This window comes from Harmonia axyridis, chromosome 5 (genome assembly GCF_914767665.1).
Source record: "Harmonia axyridis chromosome 5, icHarAxyr1.1, whole genome shotgun sequence".
Lineage (NCBI taxonomy): Eukaryota > Metazoa > Arthropoda > Insecta > Coleoptera > Coccinellidae > Harmonia > Harmonia axyridis.
The window spans coordinates 30,591,083-30,611,894 of record NC_059505.1 but is presented as its reverse complement, the minus strand read 5'-3'; the positions used below and the strand labels follow the sequence as shown (position 1 = coordinate 30,611,894).

The 20,812-nt window shown below is 34.4% G+C and overlaps 3 protein-coding genes across 5 annotated transcripts; all 3 read right to left on the bottom strand.

Annotated features, from left to right (window-relative positions):
- Positions 1 to 95: 95 nt before the first annotated feature.
- On the bottom strand, positions 96 to 7,065 carry LOC123681345. 3 transcript variants are annotated; one of them, XM_045619699.1, is made up of 9 exons: positions 6,915 to 7,065; positions 6,556 to 6,633; positions 5,954 to 6,291; positions 5,836 to 5,899; positions 5,407 to 5,480; positions 5,238 to 5,350; positions 4,935 to 5,117; positions 2,786 to 4,878; positions 96 to 448 (listed from the first exon to the last, which is right to left on the bottom strand). In XM_045619699.1, the coding sequence occupies exons 2-9, from the start codon at positions 6,611 to 6,613 to the stop codon at positions 348 to 350; spliced, it is 3,024 nt and encodes a 1,007-aa protein (XP_045475655.1). In that variant the 5' UTR covers positions 6,614 to 6,633; positions 6,915 to 7,065; the 3' UTR covers positions 96 to 347. The 3 variants fall into 3 exon arrangements, with proteins under 3 accessions (XP_045475655.1, XP_045475656.1, XP_045475657.1); XM_045619700.1 differs by having other exon boundaries at positions 6,754 to 6,969; XM_045619701.1 differs by lacking the exons at positions 5,836 to 5,899; positions 5,954 to 6,291; positions 6,556 to 6,633; positions 6,915 to 7,065 and adding an exon at positions 5,626 to 5,775.
- A 742-nt stretch (positions 7,066 to 7,807) lies between these two features.
- On the bottom strand, positions 7,808 to 10,579 carry LOC123681346 (E3 ubiquitin-protein ligase COP1-like). Its single transcript, XM_045619703.1, has 2 exons — positions 10,292 to 10,579; positions 7,808 to 10,024 (listed from the first exon to the last, which is right to left on the bottom strand). Exon 2 carries the CDS (start codon positions 10,017 to 10,019, stop codon positions 8,043 to 8,045), a length of 1,977 nt encoding a protein of 658 aa, XP_045475659.1. The 5' UTR covers positions 10,020 to 10,024; positions 10,292 to 10,579; the 3' UTR covers positions 7,808 to 8,042.
- Positions 10,580 to 14,932: 4,353 nt separating this feature from the next.
- On the bottom strand, positions 14,933 to 19,411 carry LOC123681342 (negative elongation factor A). Its single transcript, XM_045619694.1, has 7 exons — positions 19,178 to 19,411; positions 18,708 to 18,962; positions 18,473 to 18,650; positions 18,232 to 18,417; positions 18,011 to 18,157; positions 16,854 to 17,197; positions 14,933 to 15,935 (listed from the first exon to the last, which is right to left on the bottom strand). Exons 1-7 carry the CDS (start codon positions 19,385 to 19,387, stop codon positions 15,615 to 15,617), a joined length of 1,641 nt encoding a protein of 546 aa, XP_045475650.1. The 5' UTR covers positions 19,388 to 19,411; the 3' UTR covers positions 14,933 to 15,614.
- Positions 19,412 to 20,812: the final 1,401 nt, after the last annotated feature.

Sequence of the window (20,812 nt, the reverse complement as noted above, 5' to 3'; positions counted from 1 at the left end):
ATTAAATTTTCATTTATCTTCACAGAATATCATAACTTGGAGATGTTTGATTTGTCAACAAAAGATTTATAAATCAGCTAATTATTAACTCGATATCAATAAAGTATAAGATTTATTTGAATGAAGAACTTATAACATAATTTCTTACATATAATATATACATGTTTTTTGAAAAATATTGCATTTTTATGAATTACATAAATGCAAATTTATTCCAAAGAAAATTAAAAGATGAAACAGATTTTTATAATAAATAAACTATCCAATAGAAGAAGATTACTCCAGGCATCGCTCACAAACTATTAATATCTTACATCATAATAACATTACATATAAAATGATAACTACTACTTTTCCAACTCCTGCCAACTTGCATACTCTTCAGCTGTTACAGGTGTTACTACAAGATTACCATCAGGTAGCATCACCATGACTTTCGGAGTTCCTCCTGCAAGAAAAAAAATTAAATGTAATTTTTATGAAATATAAAAAAAAATTGTGTATCTCTCAAATACAAGTAGGCATTAATTTTCCGTTTTGTCTCTAAGTTTTACAGGTATAAGTAGGCACACCGGGGTTTCTGGGCATCTTACATTTGAACTACGCGCTGATGCGACACCTGACGTCAAACCACCTAAGCTATCTTTGCAATTGTGACTAGGGATGGGCAATTATATCGTATATCGAAAAATCGATATTTTTTTAGGAATTTTCGATAAATAACATCGATATTTTTAATTCCGATACTATCGATTGTCGATATTTTCAACCGATATTATCGATAAGCAGAATTCCATTTTTGCATATCGATATTTAGTTAAGAGCATCAAATTCGATTAATATTTCGCATTATGATTTCGACCTCACAAAAAAAATTATACTCTAGTTCCATCGAAAAACCTGATTTAGCGAATTATAAAATAGATATCGAATATTTTCGATATATGAATCAGTTTTTGAATTCTAAATATTGAAAATAAAAAGTTATGACTCAATATTGCTGAGAGCTCCAGAAATAAATAAAAACAATAAAATAGAAATATTATTCAATGGCCGCTTTCAAATATCTTTCTGTCTTTTCAACTGGTTCTGGTCACGATAAATTAGAATTTTTGACTAATGCAACTAGATCATAATATGTTTTTCGTGTGGTCGAATTCATAGCGCGAAATATTAAAAACTATCGAATTTGATGCTCTAAAATAAATCCCGATATGTAGAATTGCAAAACTGTAATTCTGCTCAACGAAAATACTCCATAAAAATGGGAGCAAACTACTAAATATGTCGTTTTCAACTGAATCTCGTCATCTGAATCTTATTATTCTCCTCTATGATAGAAAAACTTTATTGAATTCAACAGAATTTTCCCACACAAAAATATTACAGCGATATATCGATAAATATCGATATTTTTACTGTTACATATTTCGATAGTGTCAGAAAATATGGATACAATATATATATCGATAGTTTTTTGTCCCTTGCCCAGCTCTAATTGTGACTCAAAAACTAGAAATCTGCGTACGTATGCTTACATACATTGATGCTACTACTGGCTTTTAATCGAATACCTCTGTTGACATTTAGTTACCATCGATATTGTTATGTGCTCTACTGATGAGCTTGAAAAAGAGCAAAGCCATCCATTTCTAGTCATCCAAAATGATAGCTTGTTTCTATGTTAACTTAGATTTCTGCCAGTCCGAAATTTTCATTTGTTTATGGTAGCCCTTGGTAGGGCTATGGAGGCTAGAGATAAGGAGAATAGTCTTCCCGTTTTAAGTGTCGTTAACTAACCTTAATTGGTAGCGCTAGTGTAAATAGGAAACGTCTAAAAGTGAGATAGATAGATAGAGATGAAGCAAGAAGTGAACAAGGATGAAAGTCTGTTCGCCTTCTTGGGTTGGTATCTTTTTAGCCATTGTGGAAAATGTTATATTTTATTATTATTTTATATTATTTAACCTTTTCTGCTGGACATTCTCTCAACAGTTCTACCATAAGAAATTATTCTCCTCATCTCTACCCTCCATACGTAGAGGATTATTATTTTTAACAAGTATAATATTTCTATTTTTTCATTTCTATCATCGGTGTGAGAGAAGGACCTTGTTAGAATTGATCCTTCGGTCCTCAAAAATCGTGATAGTTATATGGTCGCCTACGAATTAGCGCAAAAGAAAAGATTGAATTTCATACTTGATTCAAGAGTCAAAATCAGAACTGATTCGCATTTCAAACACAGAGAGTTAGGCTCAGGCCTACTATAGTAAAGGGTTTAAGAGCTATTTGCATGAAATTTGGTCCAAAAATCTGTTGCTGTAGCACATTGATCTTCCTAGTTGGAGAATACAATCTATGAATTTTAAAAGCAAAAAATCATGGAAACAAAATTAAAAGATTTCATTTCTCGAAAATACATATTTAAACATATACATGACATTGAAAACACATATTGCTAAGATAAAACTGAACAAAATATTTTTCACCTTGGATCTTCATTACAATTTTTTACATTGATATTTCTAATATTTTTCTTTGTGTTCAGATAATTTGGGTAAAAGGAGGAAATAATAAAGCCTAGTCTACAATTTGAAATAAAAATAAATTAAAAGCACAGACTTAAAGCCGATAACATTTGTACGATAATCAAATTTGTATTCAAGTAATTCTTTCACGAAATATTAAATGTATCGAATGCCTTGAAAACAGATTTTCAGCAAAATTATATATTATTAACAAGGACTCAAAAAATTCTACACTGAAAGAATATTCCACTAACCTGGACTAGGTGGTACTGCTCTAACGAATTGTGCAACAACTTCAGAAGTCGAGTCTGGCTCAGTTTTAACAGTAAGAGGTTCTTGAGCACTGGTCTGTGTTTCTTCAATAGCACTGCTCTCGTCCACGATACCTTCAGTCTGCTGTATAGGCAACTCACCACCCTCAGTCATAGTTGCAACTTGAGGAGTTGTTGCTTCTTCTTGAGCCTCCTGATTTTCATCAGGACCAGCACTCTCGCTTGTAACCAACAAACATTGCTGCTGCCCATCTGGTCCTTGTGTAATGAGTATCGTTTGTCCTTGTTCGTTTTGTCCTGCTACTTGATAGACAGTTCCATCATCTCCTGTAATGAATATGGGAGCTTCTCCATCTCCTAAAGCAGTAAATGAAGAAATATCTGCTTCTGCAGTGGAAGCCGATGATGCAACTGTCATTGCAGGTTCTGGTGTATCTTGTGGTGTCATTTCTACCTTCTGAACCATTTGCATGTTGTCATTAACAGGTTGCATTGGTAAATCGTCATCCATCAATGATGGCATATTGATAACAGGCTTAGGACTTTTTTGAACGACTGTCCGAACAAGGGGTGACGGTTTTCTTACCACATTCGTCCTTGGAAATACTTTAGGATTGGCAGACATTTTATTCTGCTGTGAGGATCGCTTATATATTGTAGTACCACCAATATTACCAACTCTTTTATTGACATTTGATTTCTGAGGATAGGGCTGTTTGATTATACTTTCACTGAATTTATTACTAGGAGCCGACATGTAAACCCTCTGTTTGGGGAATACAGACTTAGGTTTAGTAGTGTATGAACTACGTACCACTGTTCGCACCAAGGGAGATGTTAATTTAGGAGTCATAGCCGAATTAATTATCCTTTGGGGCGATTTCGTGTATACCTGTCTTGAATAGCTGGCAGATGTTTTTGCTACCGTTCGTGGAGTTTGTAATGTTCTTTCTAATATATTTGAGCTTCTTATGTTAGGAGAAATAACGAATTTTTGTTGTATTTTACTCATAGGAGGGGGCTCTTTCCGAGCTCTCATCACTTCTAGTCTATGCATTTCAGGCTTCTTCTCTTCTAAATTCAATATAGTTTGAGATGTTCCTTGCAGATCAGGATTCGTCTCGATTATATTCTCACCCAAATCGGGTTTCAGGTCGGCTTCAGTAATATCAGCTGCTGCCAACTTTACAATATTATCCAAAGTATTCTCGGAATTTTCTTTGTTATCTTCTGTCGTTGTTCCATGCTCAAGCTCGTTTTCTGGATATTCCACACCCGCTATTTTTCCAGTAGTTGGATCAAGTGTAAATTCTCCTGGAGGTTCTTCCGGTTCTGGAGGAATGATTTCGGCTGGAAACTCTAGTTCAGGGAGTCCCGAGTCTGAATCATCATCTGCAGCAGATTGGGATTCTCTCATATCGTCCATTTCACCTAAAGAATTTGTGTTTTTCTTCTCATCAGCTTTAGAATCAGACTTTATTTTTGAAGTTGGATTTCTAACCAGCTTTGTTACTTTGTGGGCCACCACTGGCCTTGGAGTTCCAGACCCAGCTGTTTTTGATTTTGGGGTCATTTGAATAATTCTATTGGCAGTGGCCCCATCCTTCTTGACTATTCTTATGTGCGTTTGTCCTATTCTCGGAGCTACTTTAACAACAGCCTGTCCACCACTTGCCGCTATTTTCGATGTTTTAGAATCCAGCTTGATGATCCCAGCAGTTTTTGACATAATATATACACCTGAACTTAATGAGGGCAGTTGCTTTTGATTTATTCTCACTACACCTTGAGCGTCTGGTATCAAAACATTGTTTGGTATTTTCTTTCCTCCCAATCCATTAGAACTATTTTGCTTCAACAAAGATTTCCTTGGCCTGTCATCATCTTCGTCATCTAAACTATCGTCCGAATCTTCTTCTAATTTCATTCTTTTTTCAAATGACATATCGTCACTATCATCGTCCATGTGTAATCTTTTTCTACTGTCTTTGGAATCATCATTATCAGATCCTCCTTCTCCCAACCATCTTTTGACTTGATGTAGAGCCTTTTTCTTACTGCTCCTTTGAGGACGCCTGGAATTAAATTGATAATAAAGATACACTAAAATCCAATATTCTCAAAAGTATACCTTCCAGTTCCGTAATCTACAGATTCATCATCAGTTTTCACTTCAGTCTTCACTTTTGCCAGCTTAACTGCTTGTTCTGCTAATTTTTTTCTTTCTTTTTCCATTTTCAATTTGTCTTCGAAGACATTAATTAATGCTTTGCATCCAGACAAATGCTCCATAGGCTCCCACGAACATTGAGATCTGAAAGGTATGAAATTCCAATCTATAAAAGTTGTTTGAAAAAATAGGAAGAATATGATAATCTGTTTTATTTATTTGTAATTCACAAGGTTTACGAAAATAATGTCATATTTTACTCACTCATCCCAATTTTCCCATTTAACCTTATATTCCCAGGTCTTTTTCCTGGCATTGAACCTTTTTCCTACAATGGATTCAACAACATACTCATTTAGTTCTTCTTTAGTTGTTTCCTGAAACATTAATTTCTGTATCAATATGTTATTTGTCTAATTAGTTTTCAACTCACCTTTTCTGTGTTTGATATATCATTAATCTTTGGAGATTTTGACAATACTGATTTATTCGAATTATTTTTTAAATCTGAAATAAACATAATGGATATGAAAATTAAAACATCTAACTTACAAGTGTATCCCTTAAATGATATAAATTCATATCAGAATATAAATTATATTTATAGACAAAATGATAATATTTTCCCAAACTTAAAAAGAATCAACTATACCATTGGCCACAGAATTTTCATCATTTTTGTTCTTCAACTGGGAATTACCCTCTGCTTTCATTGTTTCTGTTCTCATTTTTCCGGAATGATTATAGTCGATTAAATTTTATTGATATGTTCATTTGGAGCAGATACAAAAATAGTGTTAATATCACTTAGCAACCAATTCATATGTTACTTGAAATTCAAATAAATGAATAATCAACATACCTTTTTCATCTGGATTTTCTTCATTTTCTGTGAGCGCTAATGGATCTTTCTCCTCTTCTCGTTTCTGAAGATATTCATCATTATATTAAATGTGAAATAAAGATAAATAAATACTCACCACTTTGAATTTGACTTCTTGCATTTTAGCTACACGAATCTTATTAAGACTGAGAATAGTCTGACCACCAGCAATCCATAAATCTTTCTCTTCTTGAGGTAATTTGTGCCACTTTTGATACATCGGCCACATTCCGATATCCTGTTCTTTCATCTCTCTACTTTTCCATAGGCAAAACGCCCAGGTAACAGCTTTATCATCATTCTCACATTGTTTGGAAACTGCAGATTCTTGGCAATTGTTGCTTTTATGGGTATTATATTCTTCAATAAAATGAAAAACTGTGTGGCAGATGCCACAGATAAGAACATCCAACTTTCCATATACAGCCTGGGCTTCTATAAAATGAAATTAAACACATGTTACTAAGGCCATTCAGTTTAGTAATGAATTTAATGAATAATTAATTCAATTGTATATGCATATCATCCCAATTTTGTCTTTGTACCAATAAAGATTCTATGACTGAAAACAATTAATTTTTCTAGATAAACATAATTAGTTGAATGAACATTCAGATATGTGATACAAAATATAATGCAGACAATTTTCAAAACTACACTTATTATTTTGATTAATAACAATAATATATTATCTTCTACCTTTAATCAAAGAAGCATCCTTAGCTAAACTGAGAGGGTCTGCCAACCCTTCTTCCATTTTCTCTTTATTAAGTTAACCTGAAATCAAAATTCTACATTATCCGATTCAAATAATGAAGTATATATTGAGTGAGTTATTCATATCAATTATTATATTATTTTATTAAATTATCAAATTTAGCGCCAAAAAATCATTACCCTCCACATGAATTATAGGAACGAAGCCTACAAAATGGCTGATACTCTGTGACAGAATGTCAACAGAAACTTTCTGTGAACACATGAAAATAATAAGGAAAATATACTTAAAGCATATTCAGAAAACTTAATGTCAGTAAAATCAATTAAACTATTTTAACCTTTAGAGAATACAAGAAATTCTTGAAATATGTTTACACTTTATACGGCTGTCACAATCTAAACTGCACCTTAATTTCATTCCCAATACCACGTTCAGAAATAAAACTAATGACTGTGCTGCCACCTAACCTGTCAAATATTGTACTTGATCACTTGACATTCCAACTTTGAAATGTATTCAAACAAGAAGGAAAAAACGGTTATTTCAATATACTTGTTATGGAACGATTGAATCTCTCGTAGTTCTAGAAAATAATTCAGTTATGGAAACAATTGAAACCAAACCGAATTGAATGGAGAAATCCGATATATAACGAAAACACCCGAGTCCAAACCAAGAATCTGATTGGTGGAAATTTTGAAAGTTTCAATAGATGACCAAGTTATCTCTTCGCAATATTCAAATTATATTATCATTCGAATACATTTTTAATTTCTATAATCGAACCAGAAAACCTAAGCCTCTTATCACTTTTAACTTTAAACCCATTAAAGTAATTATAGAAAACATTAACTATGCCTACTGTTTTTGGCATATGCATGCTGACTTAATAAGAAAAGTAGATAAATTATATTTCAATCATTACAGATTCTAGGTATAAGTTGAACATTTTTTCCGCAAGCCTCATTAAATTGAAACGAAATTTTCAACTATATACCAATATGATTCTGACGAGACAGAAAATTGAGGATGATTGAATACTAAAGAATTATTGTATTCATTTTTAATCCTGAATTGATATCTAGAGGACTAAAATAGATATACATGAATAGTAGTCAAAAATAAAAACATTATGGTTCTTCAATAGCCTCATTCATTTTTGATCAATACTTACTCATCATGTGATAATTTCCAAAGATATTCTAACCTTTATAATCAATGAAATACTGCTGTACTTCATATGTATATTTCAATTTAATCACAGATAAGTGAGAGTATTTGTAAATTTAGAATGAACATCTCTATAACTTCAATAAATCCATACTGTAAAAATGATATGGAGTTATTATTACCTTCTGCAAAGGGAATAAATAATTTTCAACATCAATTTATATACTTGGGCACATCGATTCAGGGGAAAAAATTTCAACACAGTTGAATAACACAAAAACTTCTAGTATCAAGTCTATACTAACTGAAGTATATTAATTATTCCTTGGCTATTTGCGGCTACTATTACATTAGAATTTTGTTTCCAGCAAACAGCAGAAACAAATTCATTTACGTCATCTTCTCTTCGCTCTTGTTCTAAAACACCTTGCACAGAAGTAAATTTGTACTTAAAAAGCATTTGGCTCAATCCTTTATAATAAACATAAAGAGAATTGTTTTCAGATCCACAAGCTACATAATCACCATTTGTGGCAAGACCAACAAAGTTCTTCTCATTAATATGTCCTACAAATGATCTTGTACAGGTTGGGGCATTTATGTTCCACATTTTCAATTGTGAATCGGTGGAAGCAGAGACTATTTCATCACTATTCAAAAATTTCACATAACTAACAGCTTTCTTGTGACCTTTGAATATCATTAGAGCCTCTTTCATATTCCTCAAGTCATAATAATGTACACAGTGATCAGCACTACCAAATGCAAGATTTAGTGAGCTTTTTGGGTGAAACTTCACACAACAAACATTTGCTTTTGCTTCTAAGGTAGCAATTGAATGTTCTGTGTTTAGAGAATAGAGTTTGACTCTAGCATCATCAGAACCAGAAGCTATTAATCTAGTGTCCATCTCATTGAAATCTACACTCCAACATCTTTTTTCATGCTCTTGGTATGTTTTTGTCCTTTGTCCAGAAGAAGCATCCCATATAGTTACAGTTCCTTCATAATCACTAGATGCCAATGTACTTTTGTGGTAACTATTCCAACTGACACAAGATATCTTTGATTTGCATACCATTTCAATACAAGGATAATGTATGTCTATAGTATCATTCAAAATAGAGTTATAATCAAACACTTGTATTCTTTTTGTAACGCCAGCAATAGCAAAGAATTCATTATCCTTATCAAACTCAATGCTTGAAACAATGGATGGGTTACAAAAAATTTTATTGGAATAGTCAATAGATGTAAGTAAGGCTAAGGAGTTGAACCTGGAAAATTTGATTAGATTTTCCCTAAACTCATCTAAGCCTTTACTGAATTCACTGCTGTTTTTAGTGGATTTATCTGTATGCTCTTTCCCAAAGTATACTTCCTTGGATCTTGTTGCAAAATAGCATCCAACAAAATCATCAAAATGTGAATACATTCTTCTTCTTCTAGCAGCCAAAGAAGTACCAACGGTACTAGAAGAACTATCAATTGAAGCTATTTTTTCATGGCTAGATGTAGATGTTGATATATTATCAATTAAGCTCAGCATTTCTTTCTTCATTGCATTTACTGCAGCAGGGGCCACATTTTCTGAAGCATTTGAAACTGTCCTTTCCACATCTTCAAAAGTGGGACATTTTTTGTGGACCTCATCCAATTTTTTGATAACTTCTTCAACATCAAGTTCAATCATCGCAATTTCTTTAACAATTTGCTGTTGCTGTTCTTTTTTCTGTCTCAACAAGTGTCTTAAAAACTCGAGCAGCAAACGGTTTTGGGCTGCACATGACTCTGCTTCAAGAAGTTGTTTCCTTTGTGTTAAAACTTCCAACATTACATTAACATCTGGCAGTGTTAAATTTTGTGATTCGGCAGCAACAAAATCTCTCAGGCCATCTGCACAAAATTCGGTTGAGCTATGGTTTGATCCAACAGATTCCAATCCATTAATTCTTAATTTGTGCTTTTTAATCAATTCACTAAGTGCAAAATTGGGAAATATCATTTCTAAACTTGTTATTGAATTATTACATTGAGGACAGCGTTTGCAAGATTCTATTGATTTAACAATACAATCATAACAGAAAGTATGGCCACATTTTGTTATGTGGGCTTCTTCAATCAAATTCAAACATATTGGGCAAGAGAGATCTGGATTTCGCTCTTCTTGAAAACGCTGTCTTTTAGGAGTACGTAGAGAAGAACGATGTGAGGGAATGTTGGATCCTCTTTGATTGGAAGGTGAATTACTGCCATCGCAGCTTGTCGCCATAACTCCTAAAATAACAAGGGTTCAAAAAAAATGTCACATGTCTAGAATAAAGTGTTTTCAAAATATAATAAAAAAATAAATTAGAAACAAAGATTTTATTCAATAATAATATAACACTACAAAAGTTAATAATAAATCTAGTAGTTTGAAAACTTTATAATTTACACTTAATTAATCAGTTACAAATCAAACTATCCAATTCAAAATGAAAATATAGTTGTGTTAAGTAAAAAAAAATGGGAAATTTCATTGTCTGGAAAAATATATCTTACCTTCTAGCAGAAATTAAATTGTTCACAGTGAAATTTGTAACATCGTTTTATTTTTGCACTTATAGTTTACAAATAGGATATTGGTGCCTCAACATCACCTACATTTCAACTAACTTGTAAAGAATATATCACTTTCTGATCAATTGAGGAGAGAATTTCCACAATAATCAACAATCTGAAATATCCACCTGTGTTAAGATATTTCATTATCCTGAATCTTTTTTGATAACGTTAACATAAACATATTAATCGACACCGACTTTTCTTCACAGAAATTGAGAAATGACAGTTCTGATGATTGAACTAAAAAATTTTATTAATTCTATGGTTTTGATGTTGAAAAAGTTACATAATACCAACACAAAAAAGTGAGATATGATTTATCATTTAATTATGTATTATTTTCTGGTAGAAACATGAGTAAGAATTTATTCGTTTAAAAAAAAATTTAGGATCCTAATTCGCAGTTAATAGTATATGGTTTATTATTATTGACATCCCGGGTGGCTGGGAAAAATCGAAATTAAGTTGGTAATGGCTCATTGAGTAATATTTTGGATTAGAAATGTCATTGGCAGAAGATACATATTTTGAATTTAGTTGTGTTTGTGTTATTGTTTCTGATCCAAGAAATTGTGAAAATAATTGTATCAATTTTGAAGTAAACTTGTAGATTAACGAACCACTATGAGATAAATTATGCGCATGCGCGAACAGTGTTATTTTGGCATAAACCCGTAATCACAGACGAGGGGTCAAATTTACCCCGTCCAGGTTTCAGATTTTATATTTCTTCTTAACTATGATGAGTAGATGTATGTCAGTGTATGTACCTCTCAGTCATTAAGTAAAAACACGTCTGCAGATTCAACAATTTGTTTTCAGAGATCCAATATAAATATATTACGTTCGAAAATGTTTGAGGGGTGTAAAAGACCACACGTCTGCGGTTACGTAACTAATTCCTATTTCGAATCGAATCGATTTATGCGCTTCATATATACTTTATCGGTCGTTCAGGGATAACCGAAACTGTCAACATTCGATTTCATAAAAAAAATTGATAACACTTGAAATGGAATGAAGATTCAAAATTTTCATACAACACGCGAAGTTCGTTTGTGCATCGGAAGAATTCTAAAAATAAGATAGGATAGTAATGTTAGGAAAGACGAAAAATTGGAAAAAACAGCATGTAGGAGATACCGATTATCGAGTCAATAACAAAAGAAATACTGTTATAATTTCTATCGTCGTTTCATACCCAGAGCACCACAGACATTGGCGCCACTCAACGACCTTCTAGTTCCAACGGTGAAAAGAAAAGGGAAAATCCAACGGACCTCAGAAGCCACTACAGCATTTGCAGAAGGGAAGAAGATGTTAGCCTCAGCAACATTGCTGGCGCACCCCAAGGATGGTGCACCTTTAGCCCTCAGGCAAGATGTTAGCATCAGGCATTGCAGTCGGAGTGACCCTTCAGCAAACAGCGCATGGCAACCACTGGCATTTTTTTCGAAGAAGCTGTCACCACCAGAAACCAGATATGGAGCCTAGGACCGAGAATTGCTAGCAATCTACCTAGCCATCAAACATTTCAAGCACATGGTAGAAGCCCGAAACTTCACGATCTTCACGGATCACAAACCCCCGATATTCGCCTTGAAGCAGAAGCCAGATAAGTGGTCGCTCAGACATCTGGACTACATCTCCCAGTTCTCCACCGACATACGCTACTTCCCAGGAGATCAGAACGTCGTCGCCGATGCCCTTTCAAGAGTGGACGAAATTACTCCCACCTTGGACTATGCAGCATTGGCCAGATCACAAAAGGACGACAACGAGCTACAGAGATATCTGCAAGGCGATACAGGTTTGCTGATCCGGAAGATGAAGCCGCATGGATCAACCGCCTTGGTGTACTGCGATACGTCGACCCCCAAGCACGTCCATTCCTGACGAAGCCATTCCGGGGAGTACCATTCGACACAATCCCTGGTACCAATGCGACTACGAAGATGGTGAATCAACGTTTCGTTTGGACTTCACTTAATGCAGATTGCAGGAAATGGTCCCGCACCTGCTTAGAATGTCAGCGATCCAAAGTTACTCGTCACGTCATTACTCCACTAGGGACATTCACGCCACCAGTACGTCGATTTGATCATGTACACATGGACGTTATCACCATGCCGTACACCGAAGGTTACCGATACTGCCTCACCTGTATCGATCGATTCACCAGATGGCAGGAAGCAATTCCCCTGCAGAACCAGGAAGCATCCACCATCGCCAAGGAGTTCTACACGAATTGGATAGCGAGGTTCGGCACTCCACTTCGGATCACCACAGATCAAGGGAGACAATTCGAGTCAAGCCTGTTCAACGAGCTATGTAAGTTGACTGGCACCAACCACATTCGAACCACAGCATACCACCCAGCAGCCAACGGTATGGTGGAAAGAATCCATCGACAGCTCAAGGCAGCAATTAAATGCCACAGCAACGACCGTTGGACCGAAAAGCTTCCCAGTGTCCTTCTGGGAATGAGAGCAGTCTGGCGGGAAGACATGAAAGCAACTGCTGCAGAAATGGTATACGGAGAGCCATTAAGATTGCCCGGAGAATTTCTATCTACAAGTACGGATGACAATGCAGACACAGCCGACTTCGTAGTGGATCTGAGGCAACAAATAAGAAGAATTAGACCCATCAACGCCAACCACCATCTTCGTGTTCAAGGAATTGGAAACGTCACCATTCGTTTGACATGAGGGCCCAAAATTAGGCCTGCAGAAACCCTACGATGGACCATACGGAGTTTTGAGGAGAGATCCAAAATGTTTCGTCATCAAGATCGATGACAAGGAAACGACGGTGACAATCGACCGATTAAACCAGCCTACATATTCGACAATTTTGAAAATGAAGAGAACGAGGAAGATCACGCAGAAGATCCAGTAGAAAACGAAGCCAATGATCAAGCAGTATCCCCGGAAACAAGAAAAACCAGATCCGGTAGGAAGGTACACTTCCCAAAGAAGTACTTAACAATGATTTCGTTACTTCGTTACTGGTGGGTGACTGTGTAGGGAATCTATCGATTTCTTCGAAAATATTCTAAGTCCGAGAACTGAAGAATTCGGTGTACAAACTTAGGATTATCAAAGCCACACCCCTAAGGGATCCATAGAAAGGCGTTGCGAACGGTCGAATGGAAAACAGCCTGTATGCCCATAAAACTCGGCATTTCAGGGCGAATAATTCAATTGAGTTCATACCAGTCTACAACTATAACATATGTGCAACACTTGCACCGACAACGAGAAGATTCAAGATTTTCACATCTGTTCCCGAAACCAGCGAAAAACTACCTGCGACCGAGCCGCAACGACCCAAGTGTCCAGCGACCCTAGAAATCGATTAGACATAATATTATCATCTTTTTCAAACTCTTTTAGTGGGTTGAAATAAATTGAATACGTATTTTTATCCCGTTCTTTCATTTCCCTAAATTGTCCTTGGCCGTGAGCTACTTGATAGTCATTGTATAAGGACCACAACCCACAAATTGAAAATGATTTCATGCAAAGATTGGGTGGGTCAAGGCTGTTATGGGATATACTCTATGTAATTTAGTAGCGAATGGTATGAAAGCATTACTATATAACGGTTAAAAGATGGGAAACTAGAGTGAACAAATAGATATCTACATTTTTCATACAAGTTTAATCATAATACATGGACAGTTTCAATAAATAATGACTTTTCAAAGTTTATTTCACCTTCATTGAATGGTTGACAAATTTGTTCCAATTTTGAAAGTTAGTACAACTGCCACGTAAAATTCTTCAAATACTGAATGAATTCTCAAAATTTTAATCTTCAATGGGGTCTTCCATCTTTTTGCTTTCAAGGGCGACTCTTATATGAATATTTCTTCTTCTTGAAATATGAAAGCAGTTTTTCGTCAGATGCGCGCTTTAATTTTTTTCAATATGTGGGAACCTAATTTAAAATTAAACAAATAGTGTGTTCCTAAATGAGAAACTAGCTATGTATAATAAACATTATTGTTTCCAATTGCAGAGAAAGCATCCTACAACTTTTGCTCAACTGCTATCCCTGTTTTATTTCTTCCTGGCGAGTTAAATTTTCATCAGTGTAATAATAAAACGGCAATTGATCAAGTATAGGAATGTAGGATAGATATCATTTTTGAGGACTGCTCACTCACTTTTTATTTGTGGAATTTTATTAAGTTTTTTATTTATGTTTCACTTGATCTTCAGATCCAAGTGAAGACAGAGAAGATGGGAACGAAATTCAAGGATTACATATTTCAACTGATGATGTTGAGAGTAATCAGCAGAGACTTCAAAAACCTTTAAACCCCCAACAAAATATTTGGCTCAAATTAGTAAAGCCAGGTAAGCAGAATATAAATTTCAGAAAAAAATTGCGCCATATAATAATATAGTTTGATTTCACTTCAAAAATCTGAAACAAATTAAAATATAACGAAATATTTCAAATTTTCGCGCTTATTTCATTAGTGCCAATGATGACCGCATGACGCCTCTGAAAGCAGTGAGGCTCTAAAATTAATTTATACTTCTTTATGGGAAATAACATATAATCTAAAATAATAATCTTTATTTTCATAACAATTTGTATAAATACTCTCAAAATTATGTTGCATTGAAAACAGATCAATCATTGATATCTACCTCTCTACCTTCTTCATAGAGGATACCGAAATGACTAAAGATTTTGAGGTTACAAAATTGCTGATGTTTAAAATCGTCTCACAATAAAGCTTTTTTAAACCTGAGAATCTCAGAATTGGCATTCTTTCTATAATAAATCAAAGTATATACAAATATAACAGGATCAATAATTTTTTTCTTCTTAATATTCAACTTAATACAATTTTATATACAAATCAATAAAATAATTGTACAAATAACAATCAAAAATTCATTAGCGAATTTTAAGTCTTTTTAGTTAATATTGTACAAAAGAAATTGTTTGAACCATCTCAATAGAATTTTAATCTCGTAGTAGAGCCATCCTAAAAGTTTTAAAACATCGTATAAAGAAGAAAGCTTGGAAGAGTACGATATTTTGCAATGCATTCATGTAGAATATATTGTCTAAGACTTGTGAAAAAACACCTCTAAACAGCTACATCCCTATTCCAAGGGATGTATCATGCTTAAAGTGGCACAACATAACCTTTAATTATACGAGTAATATAATGTATTTCGGTATTGTTTCAAAAGTTCCTCTGTCACAAAACTGTCTCCACACTCATGTATTATCAGACATAAGCAGTAGCTTGATTATTTTGAGACACAGGTTCCACCATATTCTCAATGTGACGGTATTTTTTTATCCTTTTCCATTCTCCATTATTGTAGTTCATTTGGAAATGAGTTTCCACCATCATAGTTAGGTATGTTTCATCAGATTGTTGCACATTTTCTTGGTCCTCGGAAAGTTTTATTGTCACTATATTACCCAAATGGGGACAAGGATTGTCTCGTGAACCAGCCATGAAGCCAAGAATGAGTGCTTTCTCTGGACGTGTAACTTTGTTGGCAGTTCGGAACATATCTTGGGCTTCTAGCATTTGCTCTCTCTGGAAAGTAATACTTTTTTTACACTTTTCGAAAATGAGTGGATTAAACGGCTTCAAAGTTCGTTTTTACAACTCGATTTCAAGGACATATTGGTCAAGATTTTAACCCCTCTTTTCAGGGCTATTTCTACACCTATAATGCTTTTCGTAACATCCTTTCATGTGATATTAATCATTAAAAAAGGTATGAAACAATAATAAATACAACTTAGGGGTTTGTAGTTCTATTATTCGCGGTGAAACAACCATCAAAAAAGAATTGTGTATCAGTGCCAGACATATCTGAGAAGTTAATGATATTTTAATTATTGGTCATTTCTCAGAAACATCAGTATGATTTTAGATGCATTTCAATTAGAGAATATCAAAAATGTATGTTCAGTAGTGTTTGTCAAAATTAAAGAGAAAAGGCCTCATGAATTTTTCGTCTTGTGAATTCCTATTCAATAAGTAGGTAATACTCAAAATTCGAATTGTTATTGTGTTTGAACGAGGCATTTATTAGTCTCTGGAATGTTTGATCACATAATGATAACCCAACTCACTATATTCAGCCAATTCAATAACTGAGAACCATTTCCTCAAAATTTAGCGAACCCCACTCCTGTATGTTGCGGGTTTCAGAGTAGTGAATCCTCCACATAGTTTCAAGTGTTTCGACTCATTGATTTACTAGCAAGAGTTTTCTGATCTTTGATTGCTGTCAGAATTTTTCACATCATAACAAACCCCCACTCCTCATTACCTTTCCCTACCCAAAAATCAAAACAACAAAAAATATTTGGCTTCACAACAAACTGCACTGTTAGAGAAGGCATGGCATCTCTAAGTATAATATTTCTCCGAGTTTGGGGTGTGCTATGGTATGATGGTAATAATGATCATAATTCAAACCATTAAAACAAGTAAAAAACTAACCGTTAAAGCCAATCCTCTCTTCTGTAGAGCACTGGCAGGCTGTTGTGGCGTGTGTATACGAATATGAGTAACGGTGGACTGATTCTGCATTGGCCTTTGCGTCACTATGTTGGGGGTAGGTATTTGCCCCACCACAGTGAAGGTCTGTTGATCAGCCACTATAGTTCTCTGTCCTAAAGGCGTTGTTGCCAAAAGCGGCGGGACTGGTCGTAAGGATGTAGTTGTGGAGAACTGAGTGGCTGTAGGTAAAGCTGTCGCAGTTTGAACAGTAATGGCGGATTGTACTTGGGATACAGGCACAACCACTGTCGGTTGAGCTGTGACTTGAGGCGTTGCTGGAGTAGCTGATAAAAGGAAATATAATTATATATTTAATTATATGATTGGAGCAATAAACAAATAAAAGTAACCACCACCAAATTCTGAGCATTTCTTCATTATCATTAATGTAGCAATAGTTTATTAATAAATTATTCTTTTTTAAGTTTATGATTTTCGAAATTCAATTAAAAATCGAAGAGTTGTAATCGAATAGCAATCACCATAAACGTTAAAACATAAATATTCAGCGAAAATGGAAGGCATATATATTTTCCTGCAACACTAGAATTTCAACCGAGATTTCAGACCTTAAATAAATTTGGTGGAAGGAGCAGTCTTGATATTTCACAGATACAATAATAAATAAATAATGAAAAATAAATTTGGAAAAGTCTAAATATATTTTCTTGACTAGACAAAAAACACTGGTGTTCCTGAAGAACCTTCTAGTTATGCATAGAAAAGTAATTTCCATGATATATAATAACAAACATGAATATAAATATAATAATAATGAATAAATTTTTTGAATATATTTGATAAAAATCTAATTTTCTCTTCTTGTAGTAATAACTTTCTTCAAATTGTAGGGCGTCAAATTTTCCTAATATTTTCCAACAGTGAATTTTCTTTTTGGAGAGTTTTTCTATTCTTCTTATCACAGATTCTGCATGATATATATATTCTTTAATAATTTGGAATGGACTTTTCCGTTTTGGCTTTTAAATCACATTTTGCAAATTTTTTCACCAACAAGGCGGAACAGGTTTGATTTTAATATTTTCAACGTGACCAACCACATTTACGTCCCTGATATCGGCCCAATAACCAATTACCTGTGGGTTGAACTGTAGGTTGCGGTGCTGGAGCATATGTTGGAGCTGTACTCAAATTTGAAGCGTGATCTGGGGTGGATCCAGTTGTAGCTGGAGGACTTTGTACTGTATTGGCTTCTGTTGCTGCTTTTTTGGCACTTTCCATTTCTGCAACAGAAGGAAGAAATGCAGAAACATCAAATACGATATTATGTCAAATAACTTGTGTGCTAATGGCCTACCTTGCAATCTTTTTCGTTTCTTTGCTGTCGCAAATCCAACAGGTTGATCAGCAATATCAAGCATCTTAACCCCTCCTTCTTTTCTACCAGCAGGAGGTCTGATAGTAGGGAGCCTATTATTCAGACTTGATGATATGGGCCTAAAACCTGAAGTGGGAACTCTGCTTGGTATACCTTTTAAGGGTGCTGAAAATGATATAGTTTAGAAAGAGTATATTTGGTAATAAAAAAATCCACTCACTAGTATCAGTCATTTTTCTAGGCATTCCTCTAGAGCGTACAGGAACAACAGGTGCAGAAGATTTTTTAAGATTAGATGCTGCATCCATTGATTTTTGCAATAATTCAGTTCGTAATACAGCAGATTTTTGCTTTTTTCTAAGAGTGAAATGTTTCAAAGGTTCAGGTCTGTTTCCAACCTAGAATATAATCAATCGTCAATTTAAAAATTAAAAACATTCAACTTCCATACATACCACTGATACAAGTGCCGATTTGTTTAAATAATGACATTCCATAGGTAGCATCACAGTTTCCAGTTGTTTCCTAATTAACTTTCTGAGATCATTTACTAAATCAGTAACAATAGGCTTTACTTCTTCTAAATCCGATATTTCTGTATTTAATGAACCTGTTGAAGGATAGGTTTTTAAAGCTTCAGCCAACATCGCCACCCATAATTCAGAATCTTGTACTGCTACATCCAATATTGATTCAAGTTCCGACTTCCACTAAAAATTGGATTGTTAGTGTTAAATCCACAAGGGATTTACATAATTCATAACTTTGAAACAAATAAATCAACAAAACAAAATTGATAAAAAAAAAAATTCTAAACGGGAAGTCTTGTTTTATCTGTAAAACTTGAGTCAAATTTGCTTTATGATGTTTCTCTCTTTTCCACGTGAGACCAATTCATCATATAAACAACAATGTTAGTATCTACCTCTTCCAAATTCCTTCGCGGGATATGAAAGAAACTGAGCAACAACTTCAATTTTACTTGTGTCTGTAAGTCTGGAAAACAGTCTTTTATATTTCGTAAAACTTCTACATTTAATTGTGAACATATTGAGCCCCCGGTCCAGGAATCATTCGATATACCGAGTTTATTGTGTAGCCACAAACTTGTATCACTATCACGCACATTCGCCATCTTTTCATCTACTGACAAGACGTCATAAAAAAAATAACTTGGAAGTTAAGATCATAGAATGTAATTAATGCCAAGTTTCATAGAATCCGATAACCTATTCATTCATATCTCTAGTAGCGGATTTTATCTTTTATTATTATACATAAATATTATTATTATATTAAATAATAAAAACGAATATGGTTTCAATATTTGAATATTTTAACTATGATATTTACTTCAACTAGCTCTGCCTATAAAAAATTCCAGGCCTGGCAGCAGATGGCACTGCCAGTACGAAAAGTTATGATAAAATTGACCATATTCACCGTCGCCATATTGTTATGCGACAATACCAACTACCCAGTGTTCCCAACGGAGAAATATTGAGTTTACTACAAAAATACCGCTAATATCAAAAATACTATCAGCCATAAAGACTTTTCTTCCACTGACTATTTCCAAAAATGGAGCGAAGCATTCATTTATACACTCGGCTACAATTAATTTATTCAGAAAACCACCTTTCACTAATCTTTTTATATACAAAAGGTGAAATTTTTGCACAATGTTGTCCCAAACAAGCCTATCTGGCGTAGCAGCCAGAAAAGGTACACATAAACTTCACTTATAAACTTTATATTGTGGAATTTTTCTAGTAAACTCAATATTTCTCCGTTGGGAACACTGGGTAGTTGGTATTGTCGCATAACAATATGGCGACGGTGAATATGGTCAATTACATTTTACCGCTATGTCTACTTTACAATCTTATATGTAACTTGCGAACCGGCATTGACCATAGTCTTCTGATCAGCTTTTCTTGTAAAGAGCATAACAAGGTCTACAAAAAGAAATACTTACATTTGAAATTAACCGGTAACCATTTTTCATACATTCAGGTGCCTGATGTTCCTTTGTTCATCTTAAATTGAGATGTTCTACGTCTGCAAATATATTGAATGCTTGATGTAACTTCTGAATGATTATTCATAAAGTTCTACTTCCTCATCTGACTATAATTAACAGAAAGAAGGGGCAGTGTTTTTTTTCAATTTTGACGAATTTTGGATTGATTTTACCCGTTTTATATGTGTATTTTTGAAAAAATTATTCTTGGTCTCCTTTTGTTGTTTTGATTTCTGGACAAGGGGAAATGTAGAGAGATGGGTGCTTGTTATAATGCTTACGATTCAACTCTTGCTAGAAAACCATTGAGTGAGTCTGAAAATAATAATAATAATGAAGGTCTTTATTTTAGATGTTGGAACTAAGCTTGTGTTATGTGTTTTCGGTTTCAGAAAATAGCATCTCTATATAATAAGGTGTAGTAAAAAAAAATCCATGATGAAAAACACGGCTAGCCTAAGCTGGCCGCTTCTAGACGATTGCTTCCATCCGCCGGCTCACCGAGTTTCGACCACGACCGTTTTCGCTTGACGTTGT

Excerpts from the sequence above, each read along its gene's own strand:
- LOC123681342 (XM_045619694.1), bottom strand. The coding sequence starts at position 19,387 with ATGGCGAATGTGCGTGATAGTGATACAAGTTTGTGGCTACACAATAAA. Across the intron at positions 18,158-18,231 it reads GAAACGAAAAAGATTGCAAG|AAATGGAAAGTGCCAAAAAA; the intron begins GTAGGCCATTAG and ends CTTCTGTTGCAG. Across the intron at positions 17,198-18,010 it reads ACCTACAGTTCAACCCACAG|CTACTCCAGCAACGCCTCAA; the intron begins GTAATTGGTTAT and ends TCCTTTTATCAG.
- LOC123681346 (XM_045619703.1), bottom strand. The coding sequence starts at position 10,019 with ATGGCGACAAGCTGCGATGGCAGTAATTCACCTTCCAATCAAAGAGGA.
- LOC123681345 (XM_045619699.1), bottom strand. The coding sequence starts at position 6,613 with ATGGAAGAAGGGTTGGCAGACCCTCTCAGTTTAGCTAAGGATGCTTCT. Across the intron at positions 5,351-5,406 it reads ATATATCAAACACAGAAAAG|GAAACAACTAAAGAAGAACT; the intron begins GTGAGTTGAAAA and ends TTAATGTTTCAG. Across the intron at positions 5,118-5,237 it reads AAATGGGAAAATTGGGATGA|ATCTCAATGTTCGTGGGAGC; the intron begins GTGAGTAAAATA and ends CATACCTTTCAG.